The 15,554-nt window shown below is 39.9% G+C and overlaps 1 protein-coding gene across 1 annotated transcript in view; it reads left to right on the forward strand.

The window, feature by feature from the left end:
• The window catches only part of LOC102235418 (tumor necrosis factor ligand superfamily member 10-like), a 70,433-nt gene that overhangs the window by 24,729 nt on the left and 30,150 nt on the right, over positions 1-15,554 (forward strand). The window contains exon 2 of the mRNA XM_005806417.3: positions 4,930-5,079. Coding sequence (XP_005806474.2) covers positions 4,930-5,079 — 150 coding nt within the window. The remainder of the gene's footprint in view (positions 1-4,929; positions 5,080-15,554) is intronic.

The following is a 15,554-nucleotide window of genomic DNA, read 5'->3' on the forward strand; positions in this document are numbered from 1 at the left end:
GGAAGTTTTGACTCAAACCTCCAAAGACTCCCCAAATGCGTGCTGTCGGGGCATGACAGCAACAAAGGCTCGCCCCCCCCCCCCCCCCCCCCCCCCCCCACACACACACTCTCTGGAGGCCTGCATGTCGACACTGGCTTACAAAATAGCTCACATTTTCCTCTCTGTTTCCCAACGGTTTTACTCAATCAGAGGCAAAATGAGTGAACAATGTATTTGTTGAGGTCACTAAGGTAAAGATGAAATTTATGTCCCTAAGCCGACCTGTCACACGCTGGACATCCGTGGGCTTTTCTGTGGCTCTTTCAGGTCAGTCTGAAATACCTTCATGACTTTTTTAGTCCGTATTTGGTGTCTTAAGTTTAGAAAAAGACACTGAAATGTTGGTTTGGTTAGACTTTTTGTTCAACATTGACATTTTGGAGCACTTTGCCACGGCCATCTCTTACTTTTTGACAAAAAAATGATCTCATCCCCATCTTTAGATAAATCGTTAATGCGTTAAACATCATTAGCCTTTTTTTTTTTGCTTTATGTTATAAGTATCAAACAAGTTAATGAAGTGTCCAAAAAATTCAATTTGTCAAAATAACAATAGGGTTTGGGTGTTGAAATGATTTTGTGTGGCCCAGTACAAACTGGACCTTGTTAGCACATGGGGTTGATGCAGATGGACGCTTTGTGGAGGGCAAGATTTTCACTAATTTTAAGAAGAAAGATGCAGGCAAACGTTCCTCAAATGAAAAAAACAAAACAGTGTTTGTCATTTATAAACCATACTTTTCACTTTTGTTTCAGTCACACATAAACAGAACCACAGACATCCGGGTTTGAAATCCCAGTTCAGGACCTTTTGAGGGTTACTCTGTTTAGCAGTGAAGAAAGTATGAGAACATGAAAAATGCCACATAAAAAAACATACAACCATTTGTACATTTAACACATAAACTACACAAGATCAATCCTGTTCTTGTATTCATATTAGCATTAGCATGCGATGGTACCAGCTTAATTTAAAGCCACTCTAATTTACTGGGTGTAACCACTGGACATTACGTAACACGGTTCTGTTACTTTCAGCATGTTTTTAAAACGTTGGATTTCAACACCAAAGTGCAGACATGTGACTGGTGCTAATTGCTTTACAGCATTTGTTACAACTTCAGTCTGGTCTGAATTGTTAGCTAGCTACATCTAGCTAGCACAACATTTTCACTTAATGGTTGTTTCTTTATACTTGTAATGTTGACATGCTATTTCAGGTCTGTATGGTAGTTTGATGAAGAGCCAGTTGTACACTTTATAGCTTTTCAGGGATTCCAACTAACAACTTTCTTCTTCCATCATCGTTGAATGACTGAAAAGCTCTAATGCTACCAAACAATCAAAAATGTTTTTGGTTTGAAAAGGTGTACTGTTACGCCGCCAGCCAAACGAGGAACAGACTGTAACCCCCCCCGAACTTATTAAAAGATAATAAAGATTAAGATAAGACTGGGCCTATTGCCTCCTTTTTTTAGTAATGGAGCTGTATTTCAGTTTAAGATTTAAACACTGAGCCGTTCAGTCTGCTGCTATAAGCAAGCTTCACATTAACCGTTTCGCCACTTTTGAGTCTCGACTCCTCAGACGGGTTTGAAAGTTGAATGAGGTGACGTAAGCCTCTGTTATTTGGATGGCTCACGCCAGCGCTGGCGGGAAAAAGCTCTGCACAGCAGCACAACGGGAAAGTTTGATGATGTTTCATCCAAAGAAAACCAGAGCTGCTGGGAGCCAAATTCAGAAGAGGAAAATACGTTTTACTGACTTTTCTCTAGATTAGCGAAGACATTTTCTCATAGTTTTGGCCGACTATATTTAGGTGTCTCATGCAAAAATAAATCCCAAGAATAGTAGTGTAGTATCTGTCCATGTTTCCTGCTTTAGCCTGTGACCTCGTATGTACGGGTACTCGCTAATGGAGCCAAAAGTTTACTTCTAATCTTGTTTTTAGCAGAGGGCATTGATAGTAATGGCCTTTATCTCCGCGCTGACTTTGGCTAGACTGTTTCCCATAATAGATCAAACACTCCCTATCCACACTGTCAAGGCCTAATGGACACTCTTACCTGCATGACCACACATACATCCACGGTCTTGAAAGAGAAACAGTTTGTTGTTTTCCTTACATCAAAAGAGATTCCTCATTAACAATAAATCTTTCAACCATATCCACCGAAACGGGGAGTGCGTTTTGGCAGAGTCACCAGAAAGAAACTATGCCTGTTTTACACTCCTTTTCCTTCTGCAGAGTAACGCTCAGATCTCCTCATGCACGCGGGAACCTCCCCAGTACTCGAGCCGGTGGTAGCTGTCATCGCACCCCTCACAATAGACAGAGTGTCTCGGCCCAGACTCCATTGTCAGCAGTTTTTCTTGGGAAGTGTCCTGATTATACGCAGATGATCCGTGATGACCTACTGTGCTCTCTTTGTGTCAGTGCGGTACTGAAAAACAACAGGGAACATATGGAGAAGTGAGCAGGAGGAAAGCTGGGTCTGAAAGAGGGATTGAGATCAGTCTTACTGCGTCGCCCCAACATCCTCAGCTCTGTATTTCTTAGCCTTTTTATGCTGTTGGTTTCCACAGGTCATAGGCCCCCTTTTTAGACGTCTGAATCTATTTAAACAGCATCCATATAATTTCTCCCAAAAAACTGTGACCTCTTCTAGCTTCAGTCTTCAAACTCCCACCTCCGTGTTTGGTGTGTTTACTAGAGTAATCCTGAGCAAGTTCTTGTGAAAACACGCCGGACTCCAAGAGACTCTCATCCGACAGAGGAATTGCGCTTCAATATTCATTTAGGTCTCTTTTAATGTTCCTCACCTAAATGTTCCCTACATTTTGGTGAGGAACGTTTTGTTTATCACATCAGCTGATTGACATTTTTCTTCTTTACGTAACCACAAAGAAAAATAACATTTTATGTGTAGTTTAATAATAAATCTCGTGTCGGGCACACAACAGTGATAAAAGTGATCTTAACGTTCTTTATTTTGCAGCATTATGATGTATAAGTCGGGGTATCTGGGATCATTTTTAGGGCATTTATTCATGTGAAAGGCTTAAACGTTGGTGTAAACACTCGACTGAACTGGGGCAGCTAAAAGCGAGCCTCACTCTGCTGTATCTATAAATTTCCCGTTTGTCTCAGAGAATTAATGGTCTCAAGTGCAGATTCACTGCTGGCCACAGTTTAGAAAAATACTCTAAGCCCCAATACTCCCTTAAATAACTATAAGTCCAGAAAAGATTTAAGCTCTCCTCACCGTAAATGTTGTTTTTCTTGAACATGCTGTGCAAGAAGGTGAACCATCTCACGTCTTTGCCGACAGCATTCTTCTTCTAGGAAAAGTATAAAGACTTAGAATGACCCATTTTCTGGCGTAACACATTGTTGTTCCAATTTATTAAAGGTGACTCAACGTAGACACAAAGTAGAACCTGCAAGCTGACACATGTATCCAATTAAACCCAATGACTTGTCCTTAAATAGATGCACAAATTTTAAGGTCATGAGTCATCTTTAAAAGAGTGGAGGCAACATGTCGAGAAGCACCATCTTTCTTCCCGTAAATTCTTTACGCGACCCGATTGGTTCGGCCTCATATAGACACACGCTCGCTTATAGTCGCACTGGGATCTTCTACAGGAGCCAGTTGATCCTCTCAGGCATCAACATGAACAGTTATTGCAAGAATAATAATAAAAAAATTAGCTGGAAAAGGGAGAGAAATGTCAAAGAAAGGCGACGAGAGACAGAAAGTAAAAAAAAAAAAAAAAGTTACAAATTTCATTAGAGAAGAGCGGTCAAGTGGAAAGAAATTAATAAAACTAAATCAGGGGGTTGAAGGAGTGCAGCAGCGTAATTTTGTTCTCGTCATCAGTGCTTGTTACAGAGTCATTAGCCAGACTGTTGGACCGTGAAAACCTCCCTGAAGGACACACACACGCATGCGTGCATGCACATAAAGTTGCTCCAGAGCAAAGAGCGTCACCCATTTCGGTTCTCATAGATTTTCCTCCTAACCATAACCCTATGTTCCTACATAACTGATAACAGAAATCCAAAAGTACAAATCTACCTAAATTTACGGCTTACTAAAGTAAACGTAAAAACGTGTCGTAAAAAGGCCTTTTTTTAATGTTTCACTAAGTCTAATACATCAAAAAGTGGTTTGGCAAATCAAATTAAAGCATATCAGAGACAAAAAAGAGACATTAGTTATTTAGAAAATTGAGCAAGGACAAGAAGTCTGGAAAATAAAGCTTTTATCTAAACTCATCAATCTAAGTAATGAAATCTGAGAATCTAATAATACTGCATTCAGTCATGTTCATAAGATTGTCTTATCAGTTTTAAGACGATTGTGGTTCTTTTTCAAGTTGTCTTGAAGTGTTTTTGCTTTGTGTTTTGCTTCCTATCTGCTCAAAACTGAGGAATGAGGAATCAGGAAACTTCGAAGTTAGAGTGAAAAATGTGAAACACATGTGAAAGGAAACTGACAGCGGAACGAGGCTACTCCCTGACCGTGCACAGCGAGTGATGACACACCGGGCCATGAGGGGATTTTAACTCTGTGACGACCGTAGGCGTCCCTGGAGGCCAGTCGAAAGCAAGACAAGTATTTGAAATCACGGAAATTAAAATGAATGTAAAAAGTATGGGTACGAAAATCTTTTAGGGATTTTACGCTGAATCGCCTGGAGCATAAGAGCAGGGGAGGAGCTATACTTGGTTCCTAGCTGGTTTTAATTTAAATTTAAAAGATTATTTTGTTGCTTTTTGGCCAAAAGGCAGGAAAGACTTGTATTAACGCCTTTGTTTTTCCAAACTTTGGTTCATATGTACCCCTGCTGATTTCTTTCCCATCTTTGTTTGCCATACAGGTTCGTAGCCAAGGAGTGACAGAGGAACTAAAGTGCCTGAGTTTACTGAATGCTCTGGACAAGGACCAGGACATCCCGGATCAGCTGGCCCAGCTCTTCGGGGAACCATGCATCAAGTTGGCTGAAGGCATCAAGGCCTACATCTCGAAGGTAGGGAACCACTAGGGCTTTTGTTCGACCATTTCAGCAAATTTATCAAGGCTTACATTCATAGAAAGGAGTTTAAGGCAGTTATCTGTCCAGTGGGTGTCCGCACTACGTTTGTGTATCAGTAGTTGTGTTTCCATTAAAACTACGCAAATTGGAATTACAAAAGTAAATTTGCTATATCAAAAAATGCCAATTTCACAAGAACTCACATTTTTTGGTAGACGTTTTGTGCTCGGATGAGGTGGGGGGGTTTTTTCAGTCATATCGAAATTTGTTTTTTTTCGCTTTATGTCAGTTTGTATACAGGAGCAAAGTGCTCATTTACAGGCATTAGCATTCTTGGACAGTGCACAGCTAGCTCCAAAAGAAGACTCCTGATTTGTCATTCAAAACTCTTGAATTGAAATCGCTGTTGTGAAATTGGCAACTACAATTTCCCCAAAATTGTAGCCGTTCCCAAGTGTAAGTAGCTTCGATAGGACGCCAACGTCTCGTCTGGTAGCTAATGGTTGCTAGCGCCTAAAATGTGAATGATTTTTAATGACTTGTCACGTGAACAAGGTTTTTCACGTGTGATTTTAATCACATTTCTTCCAACATTAGCACAAAAAAATTAACATGTGAAAAAGTTTTGCACATTTGTAATGGAAACGCAGCTGGTGTGCAAGACGCACTGGAACGCTTTATGAAATACAAATAAAAGCAGAATGCAAGGGTTTAATTATTAACAAAAGCATGTAATTGATAACTGATAATAAGCTGAAATGGACTATTAAATAAAGTTCTGCTCTGTAAAATTAGATGATTTTGAGGTAGGAATAACTGCAGCGCATCCAAAAATCACTGTTAGGAAAGCGACTATCCACATTTTCACAAATCTGCAACCTATTACTCCCCACTTCCTCACACACACACACACACACACACACACACACACACACACACACGTGCACACAAACACGATTTGTGATAAATGAGGCTAGTTGAAAATCTGTTGAAGCACCGCTGAACCTTACAGAAACGTCCAACTACGTCAGCTTTAAAGAGCCAGAAACATTTGTGAATGTTTTTCTTTCAAGTTGGTTCACATCAAAATTTTAAAAAGAGCATATTTTACTAAGAATCTTTATTTCATGCGTACTCTACCTTCTTATTAATTCTAGCATTTAAAAGACATTAAAAAATCTTCTGTTTACAAGTTTTCACAGAGTTACAGTCTCTCCCCTGAAAAGCCCAGTTTGACCACAGAATTGTCGTTTTAAACCCATCGGCATTTTAATATAAAGTCGCTGTCGGTGTTGCCTTCGGCCGTCTCTGCAGAGCGCCCGGATTGGGACCAGATGAGTTTTGGCTTTTGGGCTGCAGCTTGAGCGCCTTTGCTCGGTTCCAGCGAGCCCAGAAAACATCTGCAGGGACCAATGCCGGCCTCAGGGCGGGAGCGATTGTGCACATTTGTCACTGTAATGGAGCGACGGTCAGCTATGATGGAGTATCAGTCAATTAAAATAAATACATATTCACACGACGCCAGAGGTGGATAGACTCAAACCTAGGTGGACGGTTTTGGACAGCCAAACAAATCTCTGGCAAATTTACATAAATCGTAATGAATGAGACAAAAGTGTTTGAGTGACAGCTCACTGGAAACATGTTTCGGAAAATATTGTTGTTTCTCAGTTGTGGCGATGAAAACTTCAACCGGCTGATTCTTAATGTCAACTCAATATTGAAAACTGCAGATTTGATAAAACCCCCCATCATTCAGTGTCGCTTTATTGGGCCTGTTGTTGTTAAAGTAATGAAAGACAGATATTATTACGATGAGTAATAGCTGGCGTTTGGAATTTGGAAGAGGACCGTACTCGGTTTTAGCCACAGGAGGGCTCATTGTTTTAGTGTTTGTGCTCAACGGCTGCCATGTTTGTAACATATGGAGTCTTGAAACAACTCCCACATCCTTTCAACATGTGCAGCGAGTGGTAGCACTAAGCAAACGGACTCAAATCCCTTGAACTTTGCTACATTTTGTCACGTCACAACAACAACATCAGCGCATTATGTTGGGATTTTGTGTGAGAGGAAACACACAAAGTGAAGACAATGAGAAAATGAAGCAACGTTTTTTAGCAATGGTTTCTAAAAACGACAAACAATCCAATGTTGTTGCACCCTCTCAATGGGATTTAGGTCTGGACTTTGACTGGACCGCTCTAACAATCCCATAGGGGTTCAGTGTTTACGTTTAACCCTTTAACTGTGAGCATTTATTGTATCGTTTATCACTTATTGTGATAAATTTCTTATCATGATAAGAATTTTTGGGTTGTATTGTTGTCACAATAAATTGCAATTAAAGAGTTTTAAAAAAATACTATTACTGATTGTTAGTTTCAGTATTTTCTCCACTGTTTGTTCAGGGAAAGTATCAATATGCATCAATGAATTTGACAATATGATTAAATCCAGTTGATGTGTTCAGTGCAGTGGTATAAATCACACTTCTTTATGCCACCGGTGTTTTCAAGAAGCATATTATAAATGGGGATGTTTTTTAAAAGCAGTATTTGCATTTATATATTTGTGGAGCAGCAATTGTGTCATTGCTCTGAGAGCATTTGCAACACAGAGTGGTTTTGCCCAAAGCTTCCATCTATACGCCCAAACTTGTCCTGAGATTTTGTTTTGTTTGTTTGTTTATTTTTTAACCACCGGAAGATTTATCTAAGTGAGCTTACCGGCAGGTGTAAATCTTACCCCTCCGTGTGTGTGTGTGTGTGTGTGTGTGTGTGTGTGTGTGTGTTTGTATGCATGCCAGATGTTTGAAATGAACCTGTCTGACTCTGATTCTGTCAAACTGATGTTTTCCAGTACGTGCGGAAACTTCTTTAGAAGCCGCAGGTAAATTAGTAAACTATTTCCTTCTTACGAGAAGTCAGACCTGGCTCGTCCCGGACTCTTGTTAATTATTACTGTCGCTGTCTTATGCAACGCTAGCTGTAATAAAGTATCGTAATGCTTTCTCAGCTTTTTTCCGCCAATTTTTTTAATTGGCGGAAACAAATAAATAAATCTGTTCAAAGGATAATGTAAATAAAGAAAAGCTGCAGCACCCCAGTTACATTAAGTGAACACTTTTGTTTAATCAACATTTGAAAACAGCCTATTTACATTCAACATATTGACTTGCCAGTATTTTCCCTCTACCCTGTATAACTCCTTCTAGTGTATCAGATTACGACCTCTAGAGGTGGGTTTTTTTTTTTTTTTTTTGGTCAAATTTATTTGTGAACTTTAGCTAGACCATTCCAACTGGAGGAAAATGTACTGTAGCGTTTCCATTGGACGTTTTTTTTATATCCTCCTCCTGACATGTTGAGTCGATTTAAACTCATGTCTTTAGGTGAGGATGCAAATAAGCAAGAATCTTGATTTTTTTTAGTCTTTTACCGTTGGTCAGATTTACTGTAGTTAATGGTGTGTGAAGTAAATGCTAAAATAAACCAAAAGTGATTGAAGCGATTTATTGTGGTCTCTTTTTATTACGCCATCAAACCCGGCAGTTCAATCGGGGTGTGTACGTTTTCCAGGTTTACTCTGTCAGCACTGATGTTTGCCCAACTTAGTTAATTAAAGACCGAGATAAAGTTGACACTTCTTTCTAAATGTGCCTCATTGTTTGGAACATTGTGCAACAGGTTCATTTGAATAAATTTCATGTTTGTGTTTGCAAAAAAGAAAACAGGAAAGTTTTTCTTAAAGTGGCAGTGTCTGTTTTATTCCCCATGTTGTTTTATTTAAGGAGGATTTTAATTGGTTATGTAGTCCAAAAAAATGAAAAAAAAAAACAGTTGTGTTAGCTAAGTTGCTAAGTAGCATTAGTACACTGGCAAATCTATCAGATCACATGTCGTCCTCTCAGGTTTCAGAAGTCATTAGTAGTTTGGCTCGACTTGATGAGGTCAAACCTACATTAAGGCCAGAGCTGCGCAATATAATAAATCTCAGTTGTCATTGATGTGTGCAGTATCTCAAGCGTGAAAGACTCGTTGAGTGTAATACGTTGGAGGCCAGGTGGCGTGCATTCACGCTCTTTTCGCAAATAATTTATTAGGCCTTTTGGACAGACTTTGACTGTTCTTGGCGCCTAAGCCTCACAGGGAAGCTGATGTTCTCGGAGAGTTGCAGAACATTCCACTGAGAAGAGCAGCAGATCATATTTAACATTGTGAACAAGACTGGAAAACAGAATTCAGGGCCATTGTTTTTGGTGTTTTATTTCATTTATCTATTTATTTATGGAAAAAAGGGAAATGTGGTGCCGGTGGTAGAAATGACCCGACAAGTAACTGTTTTCTAAATGAGCTGCAAGCTGACAATCAAAAGCTCCTGCACATTTTGACGACATGCTAAGATCACAGCGCCATGTAGTGGCTTGGCATGACAACTACAGCGGATTCATAGTGTCGTTGCGCTCTCGTCTAAACATGAAACTTTTCCCCACATCAGAAAACACCGGCCGTTTCCAGACAGTTCTCTTGTGTAAATGCAGCAAAGGCTGTTTCCGTCTGTGCTTTTCCAAAAAAGAGAATCAGTTCAAGTCTGGTTCAGTTTGTCTTCCATCTGCCTGTAGAAGAAGACACAGATGTAACAGTTCAGGACAAAAAAGTTCTAGTAATGATACAAATTTACCTGTATTTGAGTGTGGTGAAATCCCAATAAAAAATCTTTAAAGTGTTGATTAAAAGCTAAACATGTTTTATTTTGATCCCAATCACATTTGCAGTAAATAACCAGAGATATCAGACAGCTAAAAAAATCTATTTGCCTGAAAGAATTTCAGTTTTTCCCTTCTTTTTGCTCAGAATAAAGAAATAATAAAACTTGTTCTCCTTATCGTTCTAGTAATAAGACTGCAGAACATACCAGAGTTGTTCACATCCAGCACAGCTGTATGACTGGATCCAGACTTAATTTGATATTTGACAAGGTAGTTTATCCTTCATTTCTTTGGCCACAAACAGGAAAGCGGCTCCCTCGAGTGACACTGACCTCTAACCTGCTTTAAATTGGTTCATATGGGGGTAGAAAAACTTACAGTAAGTAGTCCCAGTCAAACAAAGCCACTGAACATAAAGTGCACTAAATTAGTTCAGCCTCAGGCAGCCTCTGCATCTGCTTTGGCCGGATTCAGCTGTATAGACACCTGGTTCTGCTTGGCTGTGACTTGTGAGATTTGCTCAGACAAGCGAAGACTTTACAGTATTTGTTTTGGATGCAACCAGGAATTTATTACTTGATTCTGGTCCAAAAAAAAAACAAAAAAAAAAAAAAAAACACAAGAAGAAAGAAAAGAAGTCGTCTTCCTTATAAAATCACATTCCTATTGATTGCTTATGCAGGTACGATAGCAGCTTGCCCTCAAAGGTGCAGATTGTCACCTGAACAATGAATTTACAGTAAACCAATCCAAACGCACACCAGTTGACACAAGTCATTGTGATCTTGCAGACTGTAAGCTTGCAAACACATAGCAATTGAATCGTATTTAGGTCAGACTCGGCTCATTTCTGCTGCTGAATCAGAATGAAAATGCTTGTGACTAAAGGAAGCTGCTTTGAGAGTCACACACACCCACTCTTAAGCTCGCTGAGTCAGTCCAACATTATATGTCATCTTGTAGTAGACAATCTCCAGGAGGACTTTTCCCACTTCGTCTCAGTGTCTGGACACTTAGAGCCGTTTAGCTTCATCCCCCTCATTTCCTATTGCCTCCATAGAGGCACACATACACACCCCCGCACACGCACGCACACACAAACACACACACACACAAATGAAACAAAACTGTACTGTAATTTAAGCCAGTAGTGGAATGCACAGGTTTCGGTGACTTTAAAGTACAGTTGTTCTTAAAGTTGCTGCCATTCACGGACCCAATAAAAATATTTTAACAAAGCTTTTTATTTTTTAGTTATGACTTCAACATGTTAATTAATTTTGATCACTTAATTACATATATAATTTTTTTCTGTAGTCATTTTTTAGCCCGTAAATTTGACGCACAAGCGATATCCGCAAACCACACCAGTGGACAACAGAGCTGCTTCTCCAGGCCCACTGTGGGTTCATTTTTGCTTCAAAAACAATCAGACAAGATACTGGAAAAAAAACAAAAAAACTGTTGTGTGCTAAAAACAGAGACCCCATGAGCGAAGCTAGCCAAGCCTAAAATAGCTTCTCAATGCTAAACATGTTGCAGGAGCACAGACGTCCTCAATGCTAACGTTGACGTCTAGAGTTCTCATTTCTAAAGAAGCTACATGAAGGATCAGGGTTTCCTGGAAGCACTTTGCACCAATCTGATGGCTGAATAGCCTAACAACAGAACCACAAAAATCTTTGTTGTTCAGCTCATTAAATAATTTAGCTAAAAAAAAAGTTTTTGTATTGTAAATACTGCTTACTTTGTCAGTAGTCAGTATAAAAAGCCATTAAATTGTGATTAATTCCAAAACCTGCGAAATTCCTAATTTGCGTTTGACAATCTGCACTTTGGAATTAGCTGTCTAATACAAATATAACTTTTTTATGGACGGTAATTTCCTCCATCTTGGATCTCTTGATAGTTGGTCGGTTGTGGGTTATTAGTGTGTTCTGGGTCTGATTGTCCTCCCACAGGTACCAATTACCTCCACTTGCAGAGTGCCAATGGCTATGAAGTGGAACAGCTGGCTCTTCTAAAAGAATGTACTTAACGATTACAGTAAACAAGCCAGACTTTACGAACTCAGAGCCTAAGTTTTTTGGAGTAACTAGATATTTACTTCTTTCCTTGACTTTACTTTAAAATTCTACATGAAAATGGAAGTGTGTTTCTTGCCAATCTGTCCCTTTGCTAGTTCTTTGTTTTACCTTTCAGCCCTTCGCCTCCTTCCTCTGGGCTCCACTTGTTCGATACAATCGGCGTGCGCTGCTCCATGCCCCTCTGCTCCTCAGTGGAAAGGAACGGGAATGTCTAGCGCTCCTCCTGTAGGAAAGTCAAAAACTCTTGCTGGTGAAAAACATCCAAACACATTAACGTCCAATTACCCTCTTATAAACTTTCACATGATTAGATGTTGATTCACGAAGTGGGCTTTCTTGTTGGGTCTCCTTTTTGGCGTTTTGGGTTTTATTTCCTGCCACTTGCGGAGGAAAAAAATACTGTGGAGTTTACTTTTTTTTTAAAACAACATTGCGGTTGTGTTTTTAGCACGTAAAGACAGGTCGGCTTTTGGAGATTTCCATTTCTTGATTTTTGTTAACATTACGTCACCCGATGAAGCCAAGATGGTGGTTAGAGTGAGCTGGCAGACCGAGCAGGCGCCGACTCTTTCCTTATAAAATGCTTCAGTGAAAGGTTTGGAGATGTAGATTTCCAGCCCAGGCAGAAACCTCAGTGGATTATCTGACAATCTTAGAAAGAGGTTACACAGCTTTACACCAATAAATATCCTACACAGTAATTGTTAATGTATGACACACATGCTTCTACGTTGTTTGTTGTAATGGAGCCATACTTTCTAACAAACGCAAGTCTCAGAAGGGTTTAAAATCAGTACAGAACAGCCGGAGATGAGATGCAATGGGGTGCACTGTACAAGGCAAAATGTCTATAAGTGGTTAAAAAGTGGTGACCTGAGGTCAGACAAGTATAAAAAAAAAAAAAGTCTTTGTGTTTTTGTAACACATTTAGACGAATGGGTATTCGATATCGGTTTTAACAATACTGTAAAGGTGACCTTGAACAGGTTAGGAGAGGTCAGTGGGCTACACAAAACATGTTCACCACATTCTGCCAGATAAGCTGCTGCTGGCCACGCCCCCAACTCAACATTTACACAGGCTGCAAACAGTTTCGCTTTGAAAAGCATTAGTAGAGCCTCCTGTACAACCAATAACAATGGACAGTATAACAACAACAAAATATCTGTCTTTTCCAGCAGCCATTGTACAGCGCATACAGTGGTAGAACCAGCTGACCAAACATGCTGGAGCTCAGCTTTTGTTGCTAGGTGACTTAACAATTGGGAGGTTTTTGAAACGCCTCATTTTTCCTGAGACCAAAAAAAGTAATTGTTCACCAAAAATCGGCTAATGTTTGTTTTTTTTAAGCGTTTAAGGTGTTTTTAGAAGCAGTTGAGACCCAAATGGAAAAGTAAAAACATGCAAAATGTTTCCATAATAGGTCCAAACAATTAGAAATTGAAATATTACTTTTAAAACATGTACATAAAATATAATTTGAAAAGTTCAGCAACAAGGTCCTGGGTTAAAATCCAGGTCCTGCAGCCTTTCTGCATGGACTTTTCTAATAATTAAAAAAAAGAAAAAAATCAGATCAAGAACAAACTAGGACACCTCCACAATTTTTCCAACTTAATTTGCACACTACACACAGATATCACACATATTATTAAAACAAACTCAGCATTTACATCTGTTTAAACCTCAGTCGTTTAGTTTGTTGGTCTAACTGCTGATTTGCGAGTGAACACCTGGTTTTGGCAGAGATGAGCCTTAGACAGATTTAACTGGACACCAGAGCAGAGGAAATGTCTAGTCTAAACTAAATACGGCATTCCAGGAAAAGAACCTCACCGACTGTAAGTGTCATGGTCTAGAGATGACTTGCTGCTGTGGGATCTGGTCGTCTCACCATCATGGAATCCCCCATGAAATCTGCTGTGTAGCAGAGCGTGCATGAGTAAGACGTAGTAGAAATGAAATAGAAGTGGGCACAGAAATATGATAATGACTCTAAACATACCAGTTTTAGACTAAATATGTTACAGTTCTTTATGGAAAAACTGGATATTTAACTTTCTAGGATCCGTTTTATTTGATTTTTTTCACTTGACTGTATGTCTGGATGTAATAAAAACTTTGTTTTGTCTCAATATTTGTTTATGGTGTCTGCAGTTGCATAGGGCTTGGAAGTCGTAAAATATAATCAACTTACTGCTGTGAACAACAAGCACGGTTTCAGATAGTGCTTAGGTATGTGTTTATCATCTGACCTTACAGGAAAGTTCAAGGTATTTTGTTAATGTTTATCTAATTACAACCACATTTCTCACTCCAGTTCAGTAACAAGATTAAACACGTGTAAGATTTACCAGTGGCCTTTGAATTGGAGCCATAAAACTGCTCAGAAAGTCTGCTGATATAAAAAGTATGCAGAGCCTGCACTATTTAAAAAAATAAGAAATAAAATAGGATAATTGTGAACAGCGCCCTCTGGAACAAGAAAGTGAACTCCAGGGATAATTAAAGGAGGTGAGTGGCAACCAGGTGCTTACGTTAGTGTAGTCTGCTTACCAGACGACCTGCAAGGGTAACTCACTGCAGGTTCTTAAAGGGCGGGGACGAGTTTGTGCTAAACTTAAAAGAAAGTGGAATCACACTGAGCAGAAATGATGGCTGCCAGCCTTGATTGAAACATTAAAGAGCACACAGTCAGTCACTGATGTCCCCAGATGAGCCTTTGGAGATGGTGGTGTTGCATCCTGGGCAGATGAGTGTGACCTGTGCTGCTCTCCGCCTGCACAGTGAACAGCTGATACTTCCTGAATAACATCAATGATCCAGTGGGTTTACCTCATCATGGGCGACACAGGCCAGCTCACCTTCATGGCGAACAATGCTCCACCTCAACAAAGTGTCATTTCTAGTTGATCTCCTGGCATCAACTTGCTTAAAAAAAAAAAAAAAATCGCCCCACCAACTTCTGGGCCAAGTCTTGCGACCCTTCCTTGTCTCATTTTTTTATTTTATTTATTTTTTTATTTTTTTTACCCATCCATGGGGTCTTTCTGTGGGCTCTAGTGTCCCTTATATGACAGCAGGCTGACAGGAAACGGGGAAGGAGAGGGGGGAAGACATGCGGCAAACATCGTCGGGTCCGGGAGTCGAACCCGCGACGGCCGCGTCGAGGACTCAAGGCCTCCAAATATGGGTCGCGCTAACCGCTACGCCACCACGGCACGCCCAACTTGTCTCATTTTTTTTTTTTTTTTCTGAGAAGTGACCACTGATTCTCAATAGCGTTGAGGTCCGGGAAGTTTTAAGGCCACATCTCCAAGATTTTTGTTTTACAACGCTTGAGTCACTCCATCATCACTTACACCTCATTACATGGTGCTCCATCTTCCTGGAAGACACACAAATCATCTCCAAAATGTGTCTGAATTGTCAAAGGGATTGTCTCTTGGAGGCCATTTTGACATTTTGACTTAATTCTTGGCAGTGCTCTTTGGTGGACTTGCAAGAAAGTCCACTCCCTTGGATGAGAATCAACCCCACACATGGATTGCATCAGGATGCTTTACTGTTGACACGACACAGGGCTCATGGTATCACTCATCTCCTTCAGACAAATGATTTTCCAGATGTCCCAAACAGTCAGAAGGATTTATCAGAGAAATTAACTATGC

The sequence above is a fragment of the Xiphophorus maculatus genome, chromosome 14 (genome assembly GCF_002775205.1).
Source record: "Xiphophorus maculatus strain JP 163 A chromosome 14, X_maculatus-5.0-male, whole genome shotgun sequence".
NCBI classification, from domain to species: Eukaryota; Metazoa; Chordata; class Actinopteri; order Cyprinodontiformes; family Poeciliidae; genus Xiphophorus; species Xiphophorus maculatus.